At 55.6% G+C, this 21,273-nt stretch overlaps 1 protein-coding gene across 1 annotated transcript in view; it reads left to right on the top strand.

Annotated features, from left to right (window-relative positions):
- Window positions 1-16,019, top strand: part of ARHGAP35 (Rho GTPase activating protein 35) — a 125,435-nt gene extending 109,416 nt beyond the window's left edge. Inside the window, exons 4-7 of the mRNA XM_082710557.1 lie at window positions 1,904-1,981; window positions 3,583-3,714; window positions 10,217-10,322; window positions 11,109-16,019. Coding sequence (XP_082566683.1) covers window positions 1,904-1,981; window positions 3,583-3,714; window positions 10,217-10,322; window positions 11,109-11,466 — 674 coding nt within the window. The 3' untranslated portion in view covers window positions 11,467-16,019. The remainder of the gene's footprint in view (window positions 1-1,903; window positions 1,982-3,582; window positions 3,715-10,216; window positions 10,323-11,108) is intronic.
- Window positions 16,020-21,273: the final 5,254 nt, after the last annotated feature.

Genomic DNA, 21,273 nt, shown 5'->3' with positions numbered 1-21,273 from the left:
GGGCCTTGGGGCTGGCAAGTGTACATCTCCCTCCCTCCAGATGCAGTGAGGGCAGCTCCTTGGTAGCTAGGCAGGGCACAGTAAGATGTCCTCAGGGCTGGCCTATTGTAATACCCCTTTGTGAGGGGGAGGAGGCCTGTGTGCAGTTAACAACTTTTAAGCCAGAGAATTGATGACTTTGGGTTTAATGTTCTTTAAAGGTCCACCTGCCAGTATTCTGGGGCCCCAGAAATAGGCCATCTGCATCTTCGATCTTGCCTGATGAGTGCCTCTGAGAGGCGCTAATCACAGTGACAACTGACGTTGAGACCCTTGGCTCTCTAGAGCTTACTGATCGCCTTGCGGCCAGGTCCTCACTCTGCTGCCCATGCTGCCGTGGATGTTAGGTGAGGACATGCCCTCTCCTGGGCACGTCCTCAGTGCCCTTTCAGCTAAGCAGAATTGCTCGAAACTGCAGTCTCAGAAGGGGCCAGGTTTGGGTTAGCCATGGGATCCCACTCTGGTCTTCACTGTGACTTCATCATGCTTTAGAATTGTGATCTTAGGAGTGCAGCAGTGGGCTCTCCTTCCTCCAGATGGGGGTGAGGGGGTAGGGAGGGCTCTGTAGCCAGGCTGAGCAGTGCTTCCTGGGGTGTGGGGTGAAAGGGCAGGGCAGTCTCTCACTTGATACTTCTTCTGTGTTACTTAACTACATTTTAGTATTGTTTTTAAGTATTGTTTTTTTTTTTTCTTACCTGATTCTGTATACTAAATCAGAGAAGGACCACAGAGCTAATGGGGGGGGTGGGGATAGAGTATCTGCTCTAAGAATAGGAAAATCTGTTCAAAGATAAAAAGAAAGGGAGACCTCATAAAGAAATTGGTCTTGAAAGCCTGAAATTTTGGGGGGCACCTGTGTGGCTCAGTGGTTTAAATAAAGCCTTTGCCTTCGGCTCAGGTCATGGTCTCCGGGTCCTGGGATCGAGCCCCGGTCAGGGTCTCTGCTCAGCGGGAAGCCTGCTTCCCTTCCTCTTTCTTTGCCTGCCTTTCTGCCTACTTGTGATCTCTGTCAAATAAATAAATAAAATCTTCAAAAAAAAAAAAAAGGCTGAAATTTTTAAGTTATGTACTTTAAAATATCCAATATACAAAATGAGAAGACAGATAACCAAAAGAAGGAAAATGTAAAAGTATGTAATGTTAACATAGTCAGTTCCTTACTCTTCAGAGGCCTCTTTTAAGTACACAGTGAGAGGGACCACTCATAGGGAAATGAACAAAAATGACAAGAACACAAATAGGAAATTCACAAAGTAAGAAACACAGTGCCAAGAATCTGTTAAACTCACTCTAGCTATCCTGAAAACATAAGGAACGTGATTGTGGGGTATTTTAACAGGGAAAACCTAAATAGACTAACAATAGGATTATTTTTAAAATTATTGTATGCTTCGATGTCTTTTAAAAAAGAGTAATGATTAGAATAAACTCACAGCATACTCTGTAAGTGAAAAGGGCAGGTTAAAATACAGTATTATCTCCATTTTTTAAAAAAATTAAAATTCAAGGGGCACCTGGCTGGCTCCGTGGTAGAACATGTGACTCTTGATCTTGGGGTTGTGAGTTCAAGCCCCATATTGGAGCTACTTTAAAAAAAAAATAAAATTCAAATTCAGAAGTGCATCAAAATGTGGACAGAAATTAGCTGAGGTACTTACATACAGTTTTACTTTTTACAAAAAGTATTTTTAAATATTGAAGTGGGAAAGAAAATGGGGGAGAGTGGGTTGAGGCACATGGGAAAGTTGAGAGTGTTTCACCCTGTTCCTCTGGCGGGTGGGTGCCTTGTGGACTCGCCCCATCTTCACTCAAGTCCAGTCCTCCTCCTTCTCTGCTTCTAAGAAACCTGCTTGTTTCTCCTCAGGACTGAGCACCGAAGGCATCTACCGGGTCAGCGGGAATAAGTCTGAGATGGAGAGTCTGCAGAGACAGTTCGACCAAGGTAAGGCCACAGCCTGGCCAAGCCTTGGAGACTGGAGTCGGTCAAGGCACATGGTTTCAGCCAGTCTTGGTGACTGAGAAAGAGAAAACATTTGGCGCCGGCTAGCCTTGCCCCCGTGCGCACACTGCCATGTGGAGGCAGGGGAACGGGCCCTGTCAACAAGCAGAGGCAGCGTCCCTGCCAGACCCACGTCAGCCGCCCCCCACACCCTGTCACCATCCACTGACACTGTTCCAGGTCGCCCCAGGCTGCACCTGGGTCACCTCTGGGGGCCTTGCTTCCCTTGCAGTGGGCCCGACAAAGGGAATTCCAGACATCTAATACTAAGTGGGGTTGCAGTCATGGTCCTATTTTGCCGGGGCCCCAGGAATACACATGACTCTCCTCCTCGCAAAATCCCTGCACGAGAAACAGCACAAGGGCACATGTAAGATCAGCTGAGCACTGGGACCCGGTCTCCCCAAGCTGAAATCTCCTGAGTTAGACTGGCTCTTGGCAGGGACTGCTGTCTCCTAAGCTAGGTCTCAGAGGTCTAGAGCCAGAGAGCCAAACTCTTAAGTCCTAGAACTGAGCACACTACAGGATGAGAAGTCGCGCCCACTGCTGCCAGAAGCAAACGAGCCAAAGCAATAGAAGTTCTCAGATGTCACCAGCCAGAGAGGAAAGAAAGCTGAGGATCCAACTAGGGTCCAACTCAGCATGTGGCAGGGCCCGAGGAAACCAACCCAGACTCTGAAGCCAGGCAGCCTGTGGGGGCCTACAGGACAGGGCAGCACCCAGGAACAGGCATCCTGCCCCCGAGCTCCTGGGGAGCCACAGCACTTGGATGCGCCATGGCCAGTCTCTGTTAGCTGGCAGTGGGGGGTGGGCATGCACTAGGGAAGGGAAACACCTGTGTATCTTGCAGGATCGGAAGCATGAGGTCGAAATGAGGGTGTAGCCACACAGTTGGGTATGTACTTGTGTATATGCAAGAATCTGTTAACAGATCATACCCCCTCAAAATGGAAACAGCTCATGTCTAACAGTAGGTGATTTCTTGTAAACCAGGAATGCAGTGAAGTATTCAAAAAAAAGTGAAGACCGCAGAGGTCAGTAGTGCCATAGGCTGAGAGGGGCCAGAGAGAGAAAGATGAGTCTACTCAGCCGCTTTAAGGAACCAAGGATAGAGGCAGTGGTCAAAAGTGTTGGTAATGTTCTGTAACCTGCCATGAAAAGTGAGCCAACCTTTCAGGGAAGTCCTTTGTTTTTTCCAGAGGGGAGGGTGTGAGGAAAATGTAGCATCACATCCCAGCTAGACAAGGGGAGTTGGGTGGCACGGAATGACGGGGTGCAGTTACTCTATACAGAGTATGACCCGGACGGAGGTATGGGGTGTCAGCCTTTATCTGCAGGTCTCACAGTTTTCCTTTTTTTAGCAGTGCCCAGGGATGGCACCTCCTGTTCGGTCTGTGATAATCCCTAGTCCCTGCCCTGGCCCCAGGCCCGCCCTCGGCAGCATCCCAGGGTTTTCAAGGTTTCTCTGACTTGCCCCAAGCACTGGGTTTTCCTTTGGCTTCTGTCCAGCTTATAATGCCCTCACTCTCCCAACTTCCTTTCAGACCACAACCTGGACTTGGCAGAGAAGGACTTTACGGTGAATACCGTGGCTGGGGCCATGAAGAGCTTTTTCTCAGAGCTGCCGGACCCTCTGGTCCCGTACAGCATGCAGATCGATCTGGTGGAGGCGCACAGTGAGTACCGGCAGCCCGGGCTGGCCGTGGGGTGCACTGAGGCCGCGCGGCTGCAACAGCATCAGACTGCGTTCTGTGCTCTGGGAGCAGACGCTCTGGCTCTCCAGCTGGGGTCGGAAGGACGGAAGGGCAGGGAACTCAGGATGACACCAGAGGGGCTTTCTAAGGGTTCTGTCAAGAGAGTTTCAGGTTTCCCCAAAACCTCATGAGTTAAGAGCCTGGGTTTATATCAGCCTTGAGTCACATCCCTGCTCCTTTGCTTGTCCCCAGTGGAGGCGTGGCAAGCACAGCCTTCCCTGACCCTTAGCTTCCTCCCACACAGCCCCTCCTCCTATGTGTGGACAATTAGGAGAGATCTAGAGGCAGGACTGTAACAGGCCTTTCTTCTCCCCTCAGAGGAAACCAGACTCTGGAGGGAAAGGGGTGGCTTAAGTTGCCCCTACCAGATGATCCCTGGGGGCTCCAGCAGGTTAGCCCCTCTGGCTTACTGGCGACCTTTGCGTGCCATCCTGCCAGCCCTGACAGCTATTTCCGCCCTGGCCTGCCGCTCTCGGGAGATGTTTGTCCTCAGTATCCGGAGCCTTCCCAGCAGGCAGTTTTTCCCGGACTTGGTGCTGTGCTGCAGCTTCCCACCTTGTGGCACTTTTTCCCTTTTTCCTGCTTTGCAAGCCTGGTGGGCCAAGACCCCCAGAAGGAGCCATTACTGTGCAGCTGCAGAAGGGAGGGTCTTGGCCAGTGACCAGGTGGGGGCGGGGGTGGGTGGTGAGGGGAGCTGCGTTCCTTAGACCACAGGACCTTAGTCTCGTCTCATCACTGCCCACCTCAAAAGAGGGAGTTTTAAGCCAGCATGATTTACTCACAAGGCTGATGGTGTGGGCAGCAGTTTGGGGAAAGTCACAAACCAGGATTTTAAGTCTTGGATCACAGGCTTTTTAGTGACTTTGGGAAATGGGGGTGCTAACAGCAGCCCAGCCCCAACTGCAGAGGCGCCCCTATCGGAACCTGGCTGCTGCCAGGACTGCAGCACCCCCACACACACACCGCGCCACCTTTCCCTGGTCTGCACTCCTGCGACGTCTGGTCCTGCAAGCTGGGCACTGCCTTGGCCGTACTTGATCCCATGGTCTCGGCAGATCAGAATCTCTCGAGGCTCCGGAACTCATCTGAGCCCGTGAGGGCTGGAGCAGAAGTGCAGAGTTCTGGCACAGTCATGGTCATTGATGTTCTGGCCTTCTTTCCTAGCAGGAGTCCGGCTTTCTCTAGACCAGTTGGGTGGGGCTCCCGCTCTGCTCCTGCTGGTCAGAGACAGAGCCCTCCCAGCAATCCCTCCTCCCGCAGGCTCCAGGCTGGCCCAAGATGTGAAATGCATGGGCACTCTCCCTCTGGAGCCAGCTTGCTTTCCACCTGAGCTCCCTGGGCGGAAGTTAGGAAGAAAAGGTGCAGGCGCCCAAGCAGGAGGATTCCTGTCAGCATTTGTCTTGACTTGGCGCCATCTAGAGGCTCATAGAGTCCTGGTTCCTGACAGTCCCATTGTTTCTGCAGGAGCTGCTGACATAGCATCCTTTTGGGTTTTGGAGGGGCCTGGGGGGGCAGGGGAGGGAGGTGTTACTGATAGGGAATCAGCTGCACTTCCTAGCGCCGTCCCTGGCTTCCACTGCTGAGGAAGGGAGCTTCTTGCTGCTCCTGCAGCCTGGAAAAGGGTGGAGATTTCTGCTTCCTCTTCCCATTGTGTGTTTCCTGTGCCCTAAGCTAGTCAGCTGGAGCTCCTCAGCTGGGGCTGCACTGTCTTGAACCTGGGTTGAGTGGAAGGTGGGGGGTAGGGGGAGGATCTCGCTGACTGGGCACCTTCCAAGGCCACTGGTGCTGTGCGTGTCCTGGAGGGGGCGGTTCATTGAGCCAGGGACACCAACCAGGCAGGACCAGCATTAGTATTAAGGGACGTTATGAAACGGAGATTCTCAAGCCCAAAAGTAGGTATTCCCAGCCTGACTGGGTTTCCATGGCAACATCAACTTGACCAGCTCTTCCCACTTAATACCTGAGAGCTGTTGTGTCTGTGTGTTCTGGGCTTGGAAATGGTTTCAGATCCTATCACAACAAATATCAAGGTCACTATCAAATTGTTTTGTTAGCTCCAGAATTTCACAATATTGAATATTGCTGAAAATATGCCCACCAGTAGATACTTGGGATTGTTCGCCAGTGATCTTCCTACCGTACTCAAGGTGACGTGTGGGTGATTCGGAGCTGAGTGACAGCAGCAGCCGCCCTCCGACCCATACCGCTTAGGGAGTGGCATGCTGGGTCTTGACCTTCTGTGCATGAACATCGTTTCTGCTCTCCCAGTGTGCAGGCTTCAGTCACCTGCCAGACAGCAGGAAGCTAACTGAGCTAGAAGCGCAGAAAATGCAGTGAGAGGGAACTAGGGGCAAGGGCTTCATGGAAGAGGTGGCATCTGGGCTGTGGCTTCAGGGAGAACTAGGATTTCAGGAGGCAGAGAAAAGGGCTTTGCATTCCCTGTTCCATCTCACCCGGGCCTTCAGCATCTCTTACCATTTATTCTTGCCCCACGTCTTCCCCTTCTCCCATGACACCGCCAACCCCAACACCACCGAGGGGACTCTCTCTAGTCTGGCCAGCCCCTCCGAGGCCTCTCCGCTGTCTTCTATGCCTGAAGGCATCCTAGAGCTAATGCTGTCCCAGACATCCTGAGCCCGAGGACCTTTGGCTCTAGGGCCTCATTAGCCCCATTACCGCTTCTGAAGCTCTGTGCACAGTTTAGTCTCTGGAGAAGAGCGGTAGCTTTCAATAGCTTGTTGGGGTGCCCCAGGTGGTTCAGGATACTGGCTCACCGTCTCACCATCCCATCGAGAGGTGGCACGGCTCACAGCTAGAGATGATAAACTAGTTCTGAGATCCTGCTTCCTCTTGTCTATCGAGATGACCACGTCAGTTCACGGGGTGTTCCTCGCTCACAGCCTGGCACCTGCCAGACCCTGTGTAGGACCTGGCAGATGGCATGGACGGATGAGTGTGTGGTCCCTGCCACCTCGGTCTGATGGGGTAGGAGGCACAGAACAGGTGACGGCAAGGTCCTGCCTCCTGCAGAAAGACACCCAGAATCTTCCATTCCAGGCCCAACAGAGTGAAATCTTGGCCTCAGACTTGTTTCACATGTGAGGGAGAGGTGGGGGTTCCATGCTATACGGGCCTTTGTGCGCCCCCAAGAAAGTGAGAGGGCCTTGAGGCAGGCTTTTCCTTTTCTGCTGATGCAGGTGTGTAAGATGGTCAAAGGCCATCTGAGATTTTCCTCCAGGCCCTGAGTTTTGTGGCAGCACATCGCAGCCTAGAGCCTGGACTAAAGGTGGCAGCAGAGTGCCCCAGCCAGGGTGAGAACAGTGTCTGGGATCATGAACCCTGACAGCAGCTTGTGAGACCTTGGACCAGCGCTCTTACTCCTCAGGGCCTTGGTTGATCTGTGTGCCATGAGGAGTAGCCAGCTTACCTCTAAGCCGTGGCCTCTGCTTCCTCCTGAGTTCTGGGGGTGTTGCTAGTTCTGGATGTGTTCTCAGTCACCTGGTCTGTGTCCGGATTTTGCTGGCTTGGAAATGCCTCTCCAGAACCTGTCTTGCTCTCTCGGTGGAGACCTCATTTCACAAGCACAGGTTGTGAGCTAGGGAGGCCCTGGCCCTCTGGAGGTGCCCTCGCCATCCCACGTCTTCCCTCGGAGAGGGTTCCTGAAGTTGGAGCGCCCCACAGCATGGTGGAAGGCCAGGGACCCCAAGCAGGCCTGCTAGACTGGGAGATGGCCTGTGCCCGCCCGCCATGCCTCTCCCTAGTCTTCCCGTCGGCATCACGGCCTCTTGGCATTTTCTCAGCCAGCGTATAGGGGGAGCCCAGTGTGGTGAGGGCTGGAACGACTCTGAAGTTGTCCCTTAGCACTCTGGCACTGTCCAGAGGTAAGAACCTGGTGTCCCGAGTACCTGAGGGAAGGCTCCCTTGCTTGAGGGAGGAGGTGAGGTCAGTAGGATGGGCCATGAGGTTCACGAGACAGAGGCAGGGCTGGGTTCTGCTCTGAGAGGCTTCCTGTTCTTCTTGACGTCCTCCCTCCACCTCCTCCTGCCAGACTCAGTGGTCCTCCTCACTCGTGAGCACCTGCCTCTCGAAGCCAGCTGAAGAAAAGGAGGGGGGAAGCACAAGGCGGGGGACCCTCTAGGGCCTTGCTGGGCACCTTGCTGCCACGCTACGTAAGGAGGGAGGCTGGCATTCCCGGGGACAGCACGCGAGTTATTGTCACAACAGGCCCGACACTCCCTCCTCTGCTTCTTCCTCCTCCCAGGGAAGACAGCAGCAGCAAACATCCCTGTGGCTCGGTGGGGCCCAGGGCCCTGTCACTGCCAGCCCTGCTTCCGGCCTCTAGCCAGGAGGACGAGTGAGGCCCACTCTTGGACGCAGGTGCCCCAGGGGTCAACTGCGTAACGAAAACACACAGCCTCGGCCCATCGAGACCTGGGCCGAACTCGCAGCTGGAAGGGGGTGTGATGGTTCTGTTGAAGGAGGTTCTGAGCCCCACACATGCTTCTCGGGTGTCAGGACAGTCACTCCTCCTGATGAGGGCAGTGAACTTACTGTAAGTAAATTTTGTGCTGAAGTTTAACAGGAAAGAGTTTTGAAATTCACAGCCAGTGAGAAAGTAAACTCTCGAGGTTGAACCCTTAAAATAAAGTTTGGGTGCAGAGCACTACAGGTGATAATGGCCCCCCATAATTAGTTCCTGTGGCTTTTTGGTCATTTTCTACCAGACAGCTGTAGCTGTTAGCAAAACATGATTTTTATCAAGTCCCACTCTTGAGTTGAAAGATTCACCAGTTCCAGGCCCGTGAGCCTGTCAGCCAAAACTCGGGGTCACTCCAGCCCTGCCCATCTTTGCAGCCTCCCTTTCCCTCGCATCCTGCCCCTTAGACTGCCTCTAGGTGCTGAGTGTGTGTCTGTGTGTCTGGCTCTCAGCATGTGGCCACACCGTCATCAGCCGCTTGTACAGACAAGGAGTGCACATGCAGAATGTCACACAGCCACAGTCACACACTGGTCCGCGTCAGAGACAGGATTTGAACCAAGGACTGCCTGTCTAGGGTTTGGGCTTTGACCCGCTGTGCAGCCTCTCCACCTTGCACTTCGCCGTCCCCTCCAGCCGTGCATCCTCCACCTGTCACTCCTGGCCTGGCTCTAGCCAGGCTCCTCCCGCGCTTCCCCAGACTCTGACTCTGGGCCCACATCGCGTACTGCAGAGGTTCTTAGCTTGGAGGCCATAGGTTTCCTAAGGAACATGATGAGTTTGGGGGAGTCCATGAACCTCCAGAAGTTGGAGGCAGAGTTGCACACAGCATGTTTGAGGACAGGCTCCAGAGCTTACATCCATCACGATGGAGTCTGTACCCCAGACCAGTCAGGAACTATCATATTTTTTTAGCAACCCGCCCACTCCCCCACCCCTACCCCCGTCAGGGTGGGATAGCTGTTGTCTTTTCCTGGGCTCAACTGTGGTTTCTCTGGGTCCTAGGTGTCACCTTCAGTTCTGAGAAGTCGGTATAGGGAGGTCTTTCATGCTCCAGATTTTCAGAGAAATCTGGGCTGGCCCTCCCAGCCCAGGCAAGCCAGGCATGTTCGAGAAGGGCCAGGCAGGACCCCAGGGAGCAGGCATGACCGGCCCCACCGAGGCTCCGCAGCCTGTCAGTGGGGTCTGGTTCCCAAGCCCTGCAGTCTCTCTGGGCCTCACCTTCCTTACCCCCTCAGTGGGCACCGACGACCCCCGGCCTGGTGTGGATGAGCACCAACTTGAGTTAGCCTGTTTTTGTGTTCCCACTACATTAGGATTCCGTGATGGGCAGAGAGTGGGCGGTAGTGGGGGAAGGGGGTATGTAGACCCTTTGATGAACTGCATGAGAATTCCCCCACTGTTTGCATCAGCTCCTCCAATAGGGAGATGTGTAGAGGGTCCTTGTGTCTCTAGGAAAAGGACAGAGCCCTGGTCTTGTGACAGACTCCCTCCCTAGACAGTCTGTTGGCGTGGGTGGGTGTCGGCGCTCACCCGTCTGGTCAGGAAGCACACAGGCTTTCTGCATTGGGATGCCTGTCTCCAGGGGCAACCGGATGAGCAAAGAATGGTGTTCTTTATGGCGGGTTCTGTGTGGTCCTTGAGTCTCTTGTAGTGGGGGCCAGGAAGCCCCAGGCACACAGTGCTCCCCTTCAGCAGGAGCCTGGGACCCAGAGGTAGGCCTGGCTGCTGGGTCAGTGCCCATTGCCAGGTGTGCCTGCCTTGGGCAGAGGCTTTCGGGGGAAAGACTGGGATTGACCTTGTCTGAAACCCCTGGTCTGTGTGTACCCCGAGGCGGCCCGCAGCCCATTAGCCTCACCACCTGCCCAGGAGCAGTATCTTACTGTCTTGAGCCCATAACACCCACCAGCCATGGCCACGAAAGTCTTTGGTTTTCTCTTTCCTCAGAAATCAATGACCGGGAACAGAAGTTACATGCCCTTAAGGAGGTACTCAAGAAATTTCCAAAGGAAAACCACGAAGTCTTCAAATATGTCATCTCTCACCTAAACAAGTATGTCCCGGAGCTTGCTCTTTGGTCTTCCTCCAGAAATTGCCAAGCGGGGCCCCCTAGCCACAGAATGAGGTGGGGCCGGGCCGTGTTTTCAGCCTGGCCCGTCAGGGACTGCCACACCTCCTCCTCGGGGGCATGTCTGGCTCCCCAGGGAGTACCCTGGCCTCTAGCCGCCACCTCCCATTTCCGTCCTGGTCCTGTCCGAGGGTCCCACGCAGCTCTGAGTGTGCCCCAAGTCCTCTATGTATGTGACACAACCCTGGGCATGATGGCAACGCTGGGAAGAACCTCAAGCCTGGCGAGTAAGTGCAGGACCTGCGGGCAGGCAGCCTGTCCATGGACTGTGTCCCACATTCCTTCACAGACAGAAAAGGTGGGTTTTCCAGGCAAACCTGTTCCTCTCTTGGCAGAGTGGTATTGTACGGAGTTCGAGCTCCGGATGTACACACTCCCTCTCTCATCAGCCAGAGCGGCGTGATGCACTTTGGTGTCTGGATGAGAGTCATTTGTGGATGGAGGGCATCACATGAGCCAAGACCTCAAGAGCCACTACTCAGGGGATGGCCTCGTGGTGACACGGGAGCAGATGACCGGCCACAGAAGGTCTCAGACCTCAACGTCCAGGCCAGGCCACAGAGACCTGTGCTTGGGCCTTTTCTGTTTTCAGGTTGTGGCTGGGCAGGCAGGGGGAGCAGTTGAGATAAGGGTGACCAGGAGCACACAGGGGACAGGGCAGGGGCCCTCTGCACTGCTGACCTCTGACCATGAGTCTGGTGTCTCCCACAGAGTCAGCCACAACAACAAGGTGAATCTCATGACCAGTGAGAACCTCTCCATCTGCTTCTGGCCCACCTTGATGAGACCCGACTTCAGCACCATGGACGCCCTCACGGCCACAAGGACCTACCAGACAATCATCGAGCTCTTCATCCAGCAGTGTCCCTTCTTCTTCCACAATCGGCCCATCAGTGAGCCTCCTGGTGCCACGCCCAGCTCCCCCTCTGCCGTGGCTTCCACTGTCCCCTTCCTCACCTCCACACCTGTCACAAGTCAGCCATCACCCCCCCAGTCCCCTCCACCCACCCCCCAGTCCCCCATGCAGGCCCTGCTCCCTTCCCAGCTTCAAGCCGAACACACGCTGTGAGCCACCAAGGCCTGGAGCAAAAGGACACCTTCTCTCTTCCACGGGGTGGCATTTGGCCTTGAACAAAACCAGGTCCACTGGGGTGGGGAGAGTGTCCCCTCTTCCCCCTTACCTTCTGAAGAAGTCAGCAGGAGCACCAGCCCCAGTCTCCCGAGGGCAAGGCTGTCAGGCCCCCTGAGCCCAGCGCTGCAGACCTGGAGCTGTTCACAGGCAGCAGCCAGGGGGCGCCCCTGTCCTTTGACTTGGACCCTTTTGAGGACTGAACTGGCCAGGCAGTAGCCCCCGTGGCCCTCCACACGCTCACTGCTCCCCAGACCACCCCCTCCACCTGTCCCCACGTACCAGCCCTGGGGCACCCACCCACTGCTTGGACAGAGCCCCAGCCTCCGCCAACAGGAGGAGGCTCCGAGATTTGGGCCGCCCCGGGGCAGGGCCGGCAGCCCCCGCAGAGAACAATTCCCGTCCATTTCATCTGTCTGTTTCTACCTTCATGTCTGCACCCCTGCCCCTGTTAGGGGAGCCTCTGTCCAACAGCCTCGGGAACACACAGGCCACAGCTTTGTCAGCCCAAGGTACAGTGCTGCGAGTGCTGGCCCGCCAGGTCAGGACAGGGAGGGCAGCTCTGCGCCTGGACCACAAGTGTGTGGCTTCCCCTCCACTTCCCACACGGCCGTCCCTCATCACAGGTTTTGGGATACATTCCCTTTAAAAAAACACTGGAAGAAATGTGGAAAAACCCCTACAATAACTTACAAAAGAAAGAGGAAAACACTACAGACCTCAAGATTGACCCTCCCCCCACGTCTCGGAGAGGCAAGCAGATGGTCACAGCGAAACAAGGATGCCGGAGGGTGGTGGCCAGAGGAGCTGTGGGGGTCCCACTTTCGCCCTGTCACCAGGTCCCCTTTCCCCAAGAAGACAGTTAAAGCCCTTGGTGGGAAGCGCTTGGGAGACCCACAGACTGGCCTGAATCCTGGTTTGCCTTGGAACACACTACAGTGCTATGGAAACACTACTCTGTGTGGGGGTGGGCACGTGGGGGGGTGTATGCCTGTTGGAGAGGGCACACCTTGGGGCACTCGGTGCACCTGGGGTTCAGTTTCGTGTGTTTGGTGTTGGAATGGAGTCATCATCCCGGGCCGCAGGACATCCCCAGCCCAGGGGAATTGGTGGGAGGTGGGCGATGTGTGAAGAGTGGTCACCTGTGCCTATGCAGGGACATCCTTTGTGTTCCCAGGACCAGGAGGGCCTGGAGGAGCAAAATTCACAGAAGCTATCAGAGTCACGGGGAGGGTGCTGGGCCTGCCTGTCACACAGCCTTCCCTAGCCCTTCCCCTCAGCTTCCAGGCCCTCCCACTGACCGCTGGGGAACTCTTTGCGTGCCCCACCTTCTTTCCCCAGACGCAGCGATCGTGCTAAGGCTGCTACAGCTGCTGGCTGCCCCCACTCCTCATGGCCAGGCTGTGGCCTCTGCCCCTGGAAAGCCTGCCACGGAGGCGCCCTGACCATGGGCTTCGGGGTCCTATAGGCCATGCAGCCTCCAGGTCTCTCCGCACTTTAAGCAACGCCTGTGGCAGGTTTGATGATGCCCTGGGTCCCCTCGGCTGGGTGACAGCTGCCTCAGAAGCCCCTCTCGTTCCACTCTCACGCTCGGCCATGGGAGGGAAGGGAGGCCCTGCGCTCGCTGACTTCTCCGAATAAGCTGGATACCTTACTGCTTGTGGCTCCTGTAAGCCAGAGCAAGGTGCTTGGGAAACTGTCCCTGCAACTTCTACCGCCTCTTTTTAAGAACACTAGTCAAAACACAAACCTAAGGTACCTGAATGGTGATGGGAGTGCTGGGTGGGGGGTCTCCGTGGCTCAGCGCCCCAATGCGCTCGGTCGAGGTCGGCAGGAAGGTGATGGGTCATTTGTGACTGCGCTTGGCCCCACGGTCCTGGTGTTCCAGCCCCCTCTGCTCTGAGCCCCAGACCGGTGAGGAAATCACTCTGCTGAATGGATTGCCGCCTTCCTCTAGATCATGCTCATCTACCCGCCCCGAGGCAGCCTCTCAGGGTACCGGGTGGGGGTGCTCCGGGACCACCACCCCTTGTGTGAACCGAAATAGAAGTAGCCAGTCCCCTGCCCACCCGCCGTCTCCGTGGGGCCACCCCCCACGCCATTGCCTGCATGCCTGGGCTGTGCCCCAGCAACTGGACAAGCCCCCCAGCTCCCCACACCCTTTAGACTGCAGATGCAGGTGGTGACTCCCGAGTGTGTGAGTGACAGCGGGACACCGGCTGCGGGCCATTGCCCTCACGAAGTAGTGGGAGCCCGGCTTCCCCGGGATAGCCTCTGGGCCAGCTTTACCCCATGCCAGCCAGCTTGGGAGCCGCAGGACCCATTCCCCTGGCTGGGTTCGGCATCCTGCCAGAGGCTTAAGAGTGCCCAGGGGGGAGCTGCTGGTTCATGCCCCAAAGAGCTGCTGAAGACAGGAAGCACCAGGGGTTCCTCTTGTTTCCATTTCCTCTGTCAAGTCTAGCTTCTAGTTTTCTGCTCCAGACTGACTTGAACTGGGGGATGTTTCTCTGTCATTCTGGGTTGGCGCTGCCATTCGTGGTCATTGTAGGCCCTGGCCTTCAGTCCCCAGCCAGGGGTTAGCACCCGGACCGAAGCGGGCGCCTGGTCCCTGGGGCTGTGCTGGGACAGGCTGCCCTAAATGGGACGCTCCCACTCCTCAAGGCCATCCAGCATGCGAAGCTCTAAAGAATGCGCTCCCCCACAATTCTCACTGAGCTAGTGGCCCCTGCAGCTCTGGAATTGAGGGAAGGGCAGGCAGGAATCAGCCTTGGCCAGAGTGGGAGAGCAGGTCGGCAGAGGTAATAGGTTTCCACAGGAGCTCTCTCCCCGGCCAGTGTTTGACATCCACAGATAGGATTGGCCGTATTCGGTGGAAATGAACAGCCCTTGGTTGGGAGCAGAGGGCTGATGCCGGCTCTGACCCGGGCACTTCCGCCGTGGAAGGGGTCCAGGATCGAGTGGCGTGGGCTTGCGAATCAGCTCTGAATTCTTGGCTGTGTTGCCTACTGGGGATCACACACGGCACATTTATTCCTGCTCTCCGTCGCGTCATTCTTGCCATCACTTGACATTCTGGAGTGCTGGGAAACACTTGGTACTGTTTCCTGTGTTCTCCACCGGGCTGCCACCTTGGTCTTCTGCTGCAAGGTGGGAACGTGCTGCTGGCTGTGATTCTTCTGGCAGAATTTGTTGGTCTTTGCCAGGTGGACAGAGGGTGACATCATAGGAGCAGCGTGCTGTCCACGAGGGGCCCAGAGCGTGTGCCTTCCCCTGGCCTTGTGCCTAGGGCCCTGGTCCCCTGGTCTCAGGGTGGGGAGGAAGGCCTGGAGGGCGGTCCATCCCCAGCCCTGAAACTTGAAAACCACGCTGCATTGGTAAAAACCCTGTCCCTCTGTGCCCCCTTCCCACTCCCACAAGGACAGCTACGCTGCTTTGGGGTTTCTGAGAAAGGAGTGGTTACCATCTCGCTGCCACTGGGGCCTCTGCCCTGCTGCTGTGTCTCCAAGAGAAGGAAGCCCCAGGGACTTGGGCGACTTTCTAGGGGCTGGTCTCCACAGTCCTTTGCAGTGGGCACAGTGTGCCCCGGGGACAGGGACAGCTGGCACTGCACTCGCTCCGAGGCCCCCTGACTCCGCAGACGGTGGAGGAGTCGCTCTCCTGTTGCTTGGCAGGTTCAAGCCACTCGTTTGCGCCTAGGTGGAAGGAAGGACGGAGTCGCTTTGGGACTGCTGGCCAAGGGGGGCGTTGTGAGGGCAAAGGCCCTTCTCCCCTCCGCAGGTTCTGACTTGTGGCCAGGAGGGATCCTGCCCTCCCGGGGAGCCAGGTCTGGGCCCACCACAGTGAGGTTACATTTTCATGTAGAGACAGGGCCTAAGTTATTGTTTCCATAAAAATATCCTGTCCCCTGTGTACATTAAATAAAAAAAAAAAAAAACAACAACAATGTATGAGAATAAAAATTGTTTGAAAATTTGGAATAGTGCTGCTGCCAGCTTATTTTTCTGGTACTTGTATTTTCACATGTTAAATGATCTTTATATATGTTGAATTAACAAATATTTTGAGTTTCCTGAGAAAAAAGCGTATTAATGGTATTGAAATGTGTTAGTAGTCTGGCCGTGTGCCTAAATTTGTTTTGCAGCAAAAGTGGAGAACTGTATGTAAAGAAAGTATAACAATTATTTCTTTGTATTTTAGGGGCTTTAACCAGGACATCTTCTAGTTGGTGTTAGGAATGTTTGCTTCATTTCCAGACTTTTTTTTTTTTTTTTAAACACGTCGTGGATTTTTTGAGGCTCCAAACTGATTAGTGCATGGTCAGCTGTCAAGGCTGAGGCATCTCTGACTGAGGTGGTTCTGTTTGGTTTTGTTTTTTAAAATCATGTATTTGCTACAAAGTATTGTACTCGTCTCAATGGGAATGGTGTAAAAAACTGAAAAGGCCTTATGTGATATGTATCATAGTTAATAAATCAATCTTGTAAAAAACCAAACCTGAGAGAGATGAAGGTGCCCCCCCCCCCAGGGCCCTGAGCGTCCTTCCCGCAACGGGCACAGCCTCAGGCCCCGCGGGTCCCCCAGCTCCTCCTCAGAAGCCCAGCAGGCGGGAGGAGTCTGTTCTCTGGCCACAGGGCACCAGACTCCCCAAGCACCCCCAGGAGGAGGTATTGGGGGGGGCGTTGCTGCTCAGGTTCTTTTAGCCAAAGCCCAATGCACAGACCCCTGTGGCCACAGGCACCCAGCAGGCGACACCAAAGTCAGCAGCTCCTGCCCTGCTGTCCAACCCCATGCCAAACTGGTGTCTGAGGCCACAGGGGTGGTGCCAGGGGTTTACTTCCTGGGGGGCTGTGGAAGGTTAACTTCTCTTAACCACCTTCATTCAGGACTGCGCCTCCAGGGGCCGCTGGCTCCTCGGGTCCATGACCTTCCTGTCCCTAGTACCTCCTTCTGGCCCAAGCCCCAGTTCCACTGATGGGCAGCCCCACAGCCCCCCTGCCCTCAGTCTTTCCCCTTCCCATCCAACTGCTCCATACCCCAAAGTTATTCCAGAAGGAAGACCTGGCTCTGCATTAGCTATGGCAGAAGTGGGCAGTAGTCCACGTACAAGACACCTCCCCCTTCCTGTGCCCGCGGCAGTCGTGGCTTGATCAGGACGCCAGGGAGCTCGGGCCCAGCACCCCTCCCGCCAGGCAGCTGCTGCCAATCAGCAGGGCACCGGGGAGGCCACCTGCTCGCATAGGCTTCTGGTTGGGGGCAGGGGGGAGTCCCTCAAAGAGATGCCCACAGGGAAGCAGGCACTCTGACAGCCATGCTGGGACCCTTCGCTCTGGATCCAACCGGTCTCCCACGCTCCTCCCGGCAGATCCCCGGCGTCAGTCACAGTCACTCACGTTCTCTGAATGCACGTGGTTGCTTGCTACATCCAGGCCTTTCCTTGGGCTGTTCCCCCCACCCCCGCCTGGAATTCCTTCTGTCCTCATGCCCCCAAATGTGAGCTCTATCCATCAGACCCTCTCCACCCCTCCAAGCTAGCCTTCGTCTAGAAATTCTTCTAACATCCCACAATGATTCGCCCAACATCTATCATTTGCTTGCCCTGAGTATTCATGTGACTCCCCATAAATGCTTCTACAGTGTAGAATTCTCTACAGTGTACAGCTGGTACTAAGTATCTGTGCTGGCGTAAACCTATCTTTTTTTTCTCTAACTCTCCGTGTTTAGGTTGTGTGTGGAAGTATACTTGCAGGTCTTGGCCTCCATCCCTCCAAGTGGAGCGCTTCTGGGGGCAGGCTCTGTGACTCCCCCCCACCCCCCACCACCATGTCCTCCCAAGCTGCCTTGAACTTGCAGGTCCTCGGTTTGTAGATCACAGTGGTCTCAGCCTCACCCTTGATTTGCTTCCCCATCTGTAAGCCGACCTCTTCAGTGTGCGTCTGCAGCCCAGACCTCTGCTCCGAAGCCCATGCTGCTCCACCTGCCTGTGGCCCGCCCACAGCCAAAATCCTGACCATCTGTCCCCTGCTGTCCCCTACAAGCCAGAAACCCTGGAACCCTCCGCCTGTCACTCTCCCTTTCACATCAACCCAGACCAACTCCAAGGTCTGCTTTACCTTCCACATAGCTCTCAAGTCTGGCCACTCTCCGCCACATTCCCTGCCACCATCCTGTTTGAACCTCGCCTAGATGTCTGTCCCAGCCTTGTCCCTGGCCTTCAGCCTCCCACCCACCCCTCTCCCATCTCCTCAGGCAGCCAGAGGGAGCTTTTCAAAACAGATCTGGCCCTGCCTCCCCTCCCTTTACACCTTCCAGGGCTCCCCAAATCTCTTAGAGGAAAGCCCCAACATTTCAGTTTGCCCACCCTCCCGGGGAGCCTCCCCCACCCTGCACTCCCAGCCTTTCTACTCCTCAGGGCCCCCCCCCACCTCAGGCCTTCTGCAGGGCTGTCCCCTCCTGGAACACTGTCCTCTATTTCAGCCCACCTCTTTCCTCAGCACAGCCCTCCCCAACCAACATGGACCCATTTGCTTTCCATTTGCTTTCAAGGAAAGACACATTGTCTCCTCTAAGAGCACCATCTCGGTTTGCCACTTAACATGTATTTCCTGAGCATTTACTCTGTGCCAAGTTTGGGGACAAAACTGGGAACTGACTGACGTCTAGCGAAAGAAACACAGCAAACAAGCAAAAGAATGTGTGCCGTATTGTCAATCAAGCAGGGATAAGGAGTTAAGGATGTGGATTTGGGGGAGCAGGAATGCCATTTAGGGTGGGCAGGAAGACTTCCCTCTGGGACCAAGGTGAGGTGAGTGAGTAGGCACTGGCTTCAGGTGCAAAACTTAAGGGGCTCCTAAAAAAAAAAAAAAAAAACCTTGGTGCTCACAATTTTAGATAAAAACAATCCGTAACAGTGCTGAGCCGTACTGAAGCCTGAGGCAAAAGGAGAAAGCGGTAAGACCCAGGCTGTAGCCGGGAGCGGGACCGTGGGAGGGCAGAGAGGAGGTCTGACACAGCCGGGCATCCGGTCTCCCTCTGTCCCGCCCCCATTCCCACCCCACCACCCCGCGAAACCCAGCGGTCAGAGCCAGCTCCCCAAGCGAGGCCGGCACCCCGCACAGACTAGGCGCTCACGAGCCCCGCGACGGAGAATGCGGCCTTGCTGCACGCGGCCACCAGGGGTCAGCAGAGCGCTGCCTGCCCAGCCCTGGCCGAGCCGGGCCGCGAGGGCCCCCGGGTTGGTAGCGGCTTCAGGGAGGGGGCGGTCAGGAAACCAGGGTTAGAGGGACCCACGGGGACTGGGGAGGAGGCAGGTTCTGAGAAATGCAGTTGGAAGCGACCCGAAAAGCAGGGGGACGAGCTACTGCCCGTTACTCCATCCACCCACGGATCCGTTTAGTCATTCCGCCGCAGCGGTGGGGGCCAGGCAACACAGGGCCTCGGAGAGCAGGTTAGTGAGCCCCAAGTGTGTCCCCAGGGTGCTGGAGAGCCAGAGACGCGGTTTGAAAAGGGAGAGACTGGGTTGGAGTTGCAGGAGCGCAGGGGATTGGAGAGATACAGGCTCACAGGCCCCCTGGCCGGTGTTGATGTAACTGCTGGCAAGGCAAATCATAAAAGCTAAGATTGGGGGACACTTACAAGGCAGCAGGCCTGGTTTTAATCATCTTTTATCATTGCAACTCAGTTTTTACACAAAGACGCAGTCGTTATCATTAGCCCCATTTTCCAGAGGAGGAAACTGAGGCATAGAAGAGCCAAGTGGTTTATCTGGACTCACCGGCGAGGGAGGGGTGGTCAAGATTTGAAGGCCAGCTCTCGGACCCGGAAGCCCTCGGTTCTTTCCATGGCTGCCCTTGCCAGTGACCAGCAACAGGAATGGCTTCTCCCACGTTTCTGCAGCCGGGAGCCCCAAATCGAGGTGTTGGCGGGGTCGTGCGTACCCCTCCGAAGGCCCTGGGATGGTCTAGATCCCTTGCGGCTGCAAGCTCGCTGTGGCTGGAGGTGGCAGCTCTCCAGCCTGTACCTCTGCCCCTTGTGAGGACACTTGTCGCTGGGGTTAGGGCCCACCCGGATGACCCAGGATGATCTCACGTCGAGGTCCTTCATTTGATTACATCTTCAGAGACCCTTTTGTCAGTCAAGTCCAGTAAGATCGCTTTCACCGGTTCCAGGGTTAGGATACAGTCAGATCTCTGGGGCGGGGGGCCACTACACACCCCCTGGCGCTCTTCTCCACGATACCTTCTCCCTCACCCTGCTGTCTCCCCAGCTAGTGCTCAGGCTCTTGCCCTCCCTCCGGGGGGGAATCTACAGGGTCACGGAGAGAAAGTTCCTCTCTCTCTGGAAGGGGTGCCCTCTGGTTGGGAGAGGCAGTCGGCCAGGCGCCCTGAGCATCCCCACACATGCTTGCTGGCTGTGCCTGACCATCCCGGACCCTGCGCCATCTCTGTGGCTGGTCCTCTAGGCAAGTGGGTCAGGGTGACCACCATGGGCTGCTCCCAACCCAAGGGGCGCACTGGCGTGTTTGCTGCTTGCTACCGAAAGTAGTGGGGGCCCCCATGGTCTTGCCTAGTGTCCCCTGGGGGCAGAGGACCCACCCAGCAATGCATCTTGTGCCGTTCCATCGAGGCTTGTTGTCTTTCTGCACCTGTGGATAGGTGACAGGTGACAGGTTGGCCCCTGCCATCCTCTTTGAGTTTTTCCCTGACACTTTGGGTGGCCTGAAGCGGCCAACACAAGGGGCCAGGAGATGGGAGGCCACCTGGGCAGCAAAGGGGTTGAGGCAGAAGCAGACACACAGGAGACATCCAGATCTCCAGCCAGGGACACTTCGATGGGGGGCATTTATGGAGTTGGTGGGTGGGGCTTTTCTTTCATCCCCAATTTATTCTTCCTAGTAATTGTCAGTACTTGACCAGCCGACCTAAACTTGTGTGTGCTCGTGCGCACGCGCGTGCACACACACACGCACGCATGCCTGCTTTCTTTGTTTTCTCTAGCACTTAGCTCCATCTGACATTTTTTTCTTGTGTTCTCTATTGTCCGACACCCCCACTGGGACAGGCACTCAAGTGACAGGACTCCCTGCCTGTCTCTTCCCTGCTGGGGCCTTAGAGCATCTGGTACACACTAGGCACTCCATAAATGTCTGTGGACAGATGGAACAAAAGTAGGACAACTCTGGGGCCAGACTGGGCTGCCCAGGTCCCAAACGACCGCCCATCACCGTTAATGTGTGTTAAATTATTACATTCCCTCTCTCATAACCACCTATGACCTTGTCCCCTTGAGGAGCACATTCCTGGGGCATAGCACCCCCCTTAGCACCCCTGGGCCAGGGGACACATCTCCTTCAGGGCGTCTGCACTTTCCAGCAACTCCAGCCCAAACCACCGCCTCCTCTCGTCTCCTCCTCTCTTACCTCCGGTCCTCAGGCAATCCCAGCAGCTCCGCCTTTTAGAACTTGACCACTTCTCCCCACTCTGCTGCCTCCTGGCCTTGCCACTGTCACCTCCTGTCTGGACTTTTCCATCCAGTCACCTCAACATGGCCCCCTTTGGTTTGCCTCCCCCAATCCCATAAAGACCTGGTCTGTCTGGTTCGCCATGTTTCCCCAGCCCCTGGCACATGGTAGGTATCCATACCTTTTTTAGGATGGAAGAATTGGATGATGTTTACTTATATACTCTCATGAAATGCATCCATGGTCCAATTAAAAGAATTCTGAAAGCCATACGATGACATGAAAAATAA

Source organism: Mustela nivalis (assembly GCF_964662115.1).
Source record: "Mustela nivalis genome assembly, chromosome: 18".
Taxonomy (NCBI): Eukaryota; Metazoa; Chordata; class Mammalia; order Carnivora; family Mustelidae; genus Mustela; species Mustela nivalis.
Note: the sequence above shows the minus strand (reverse complement) of the source record. Positions and strands in the feature narration are given on the sequence as shown.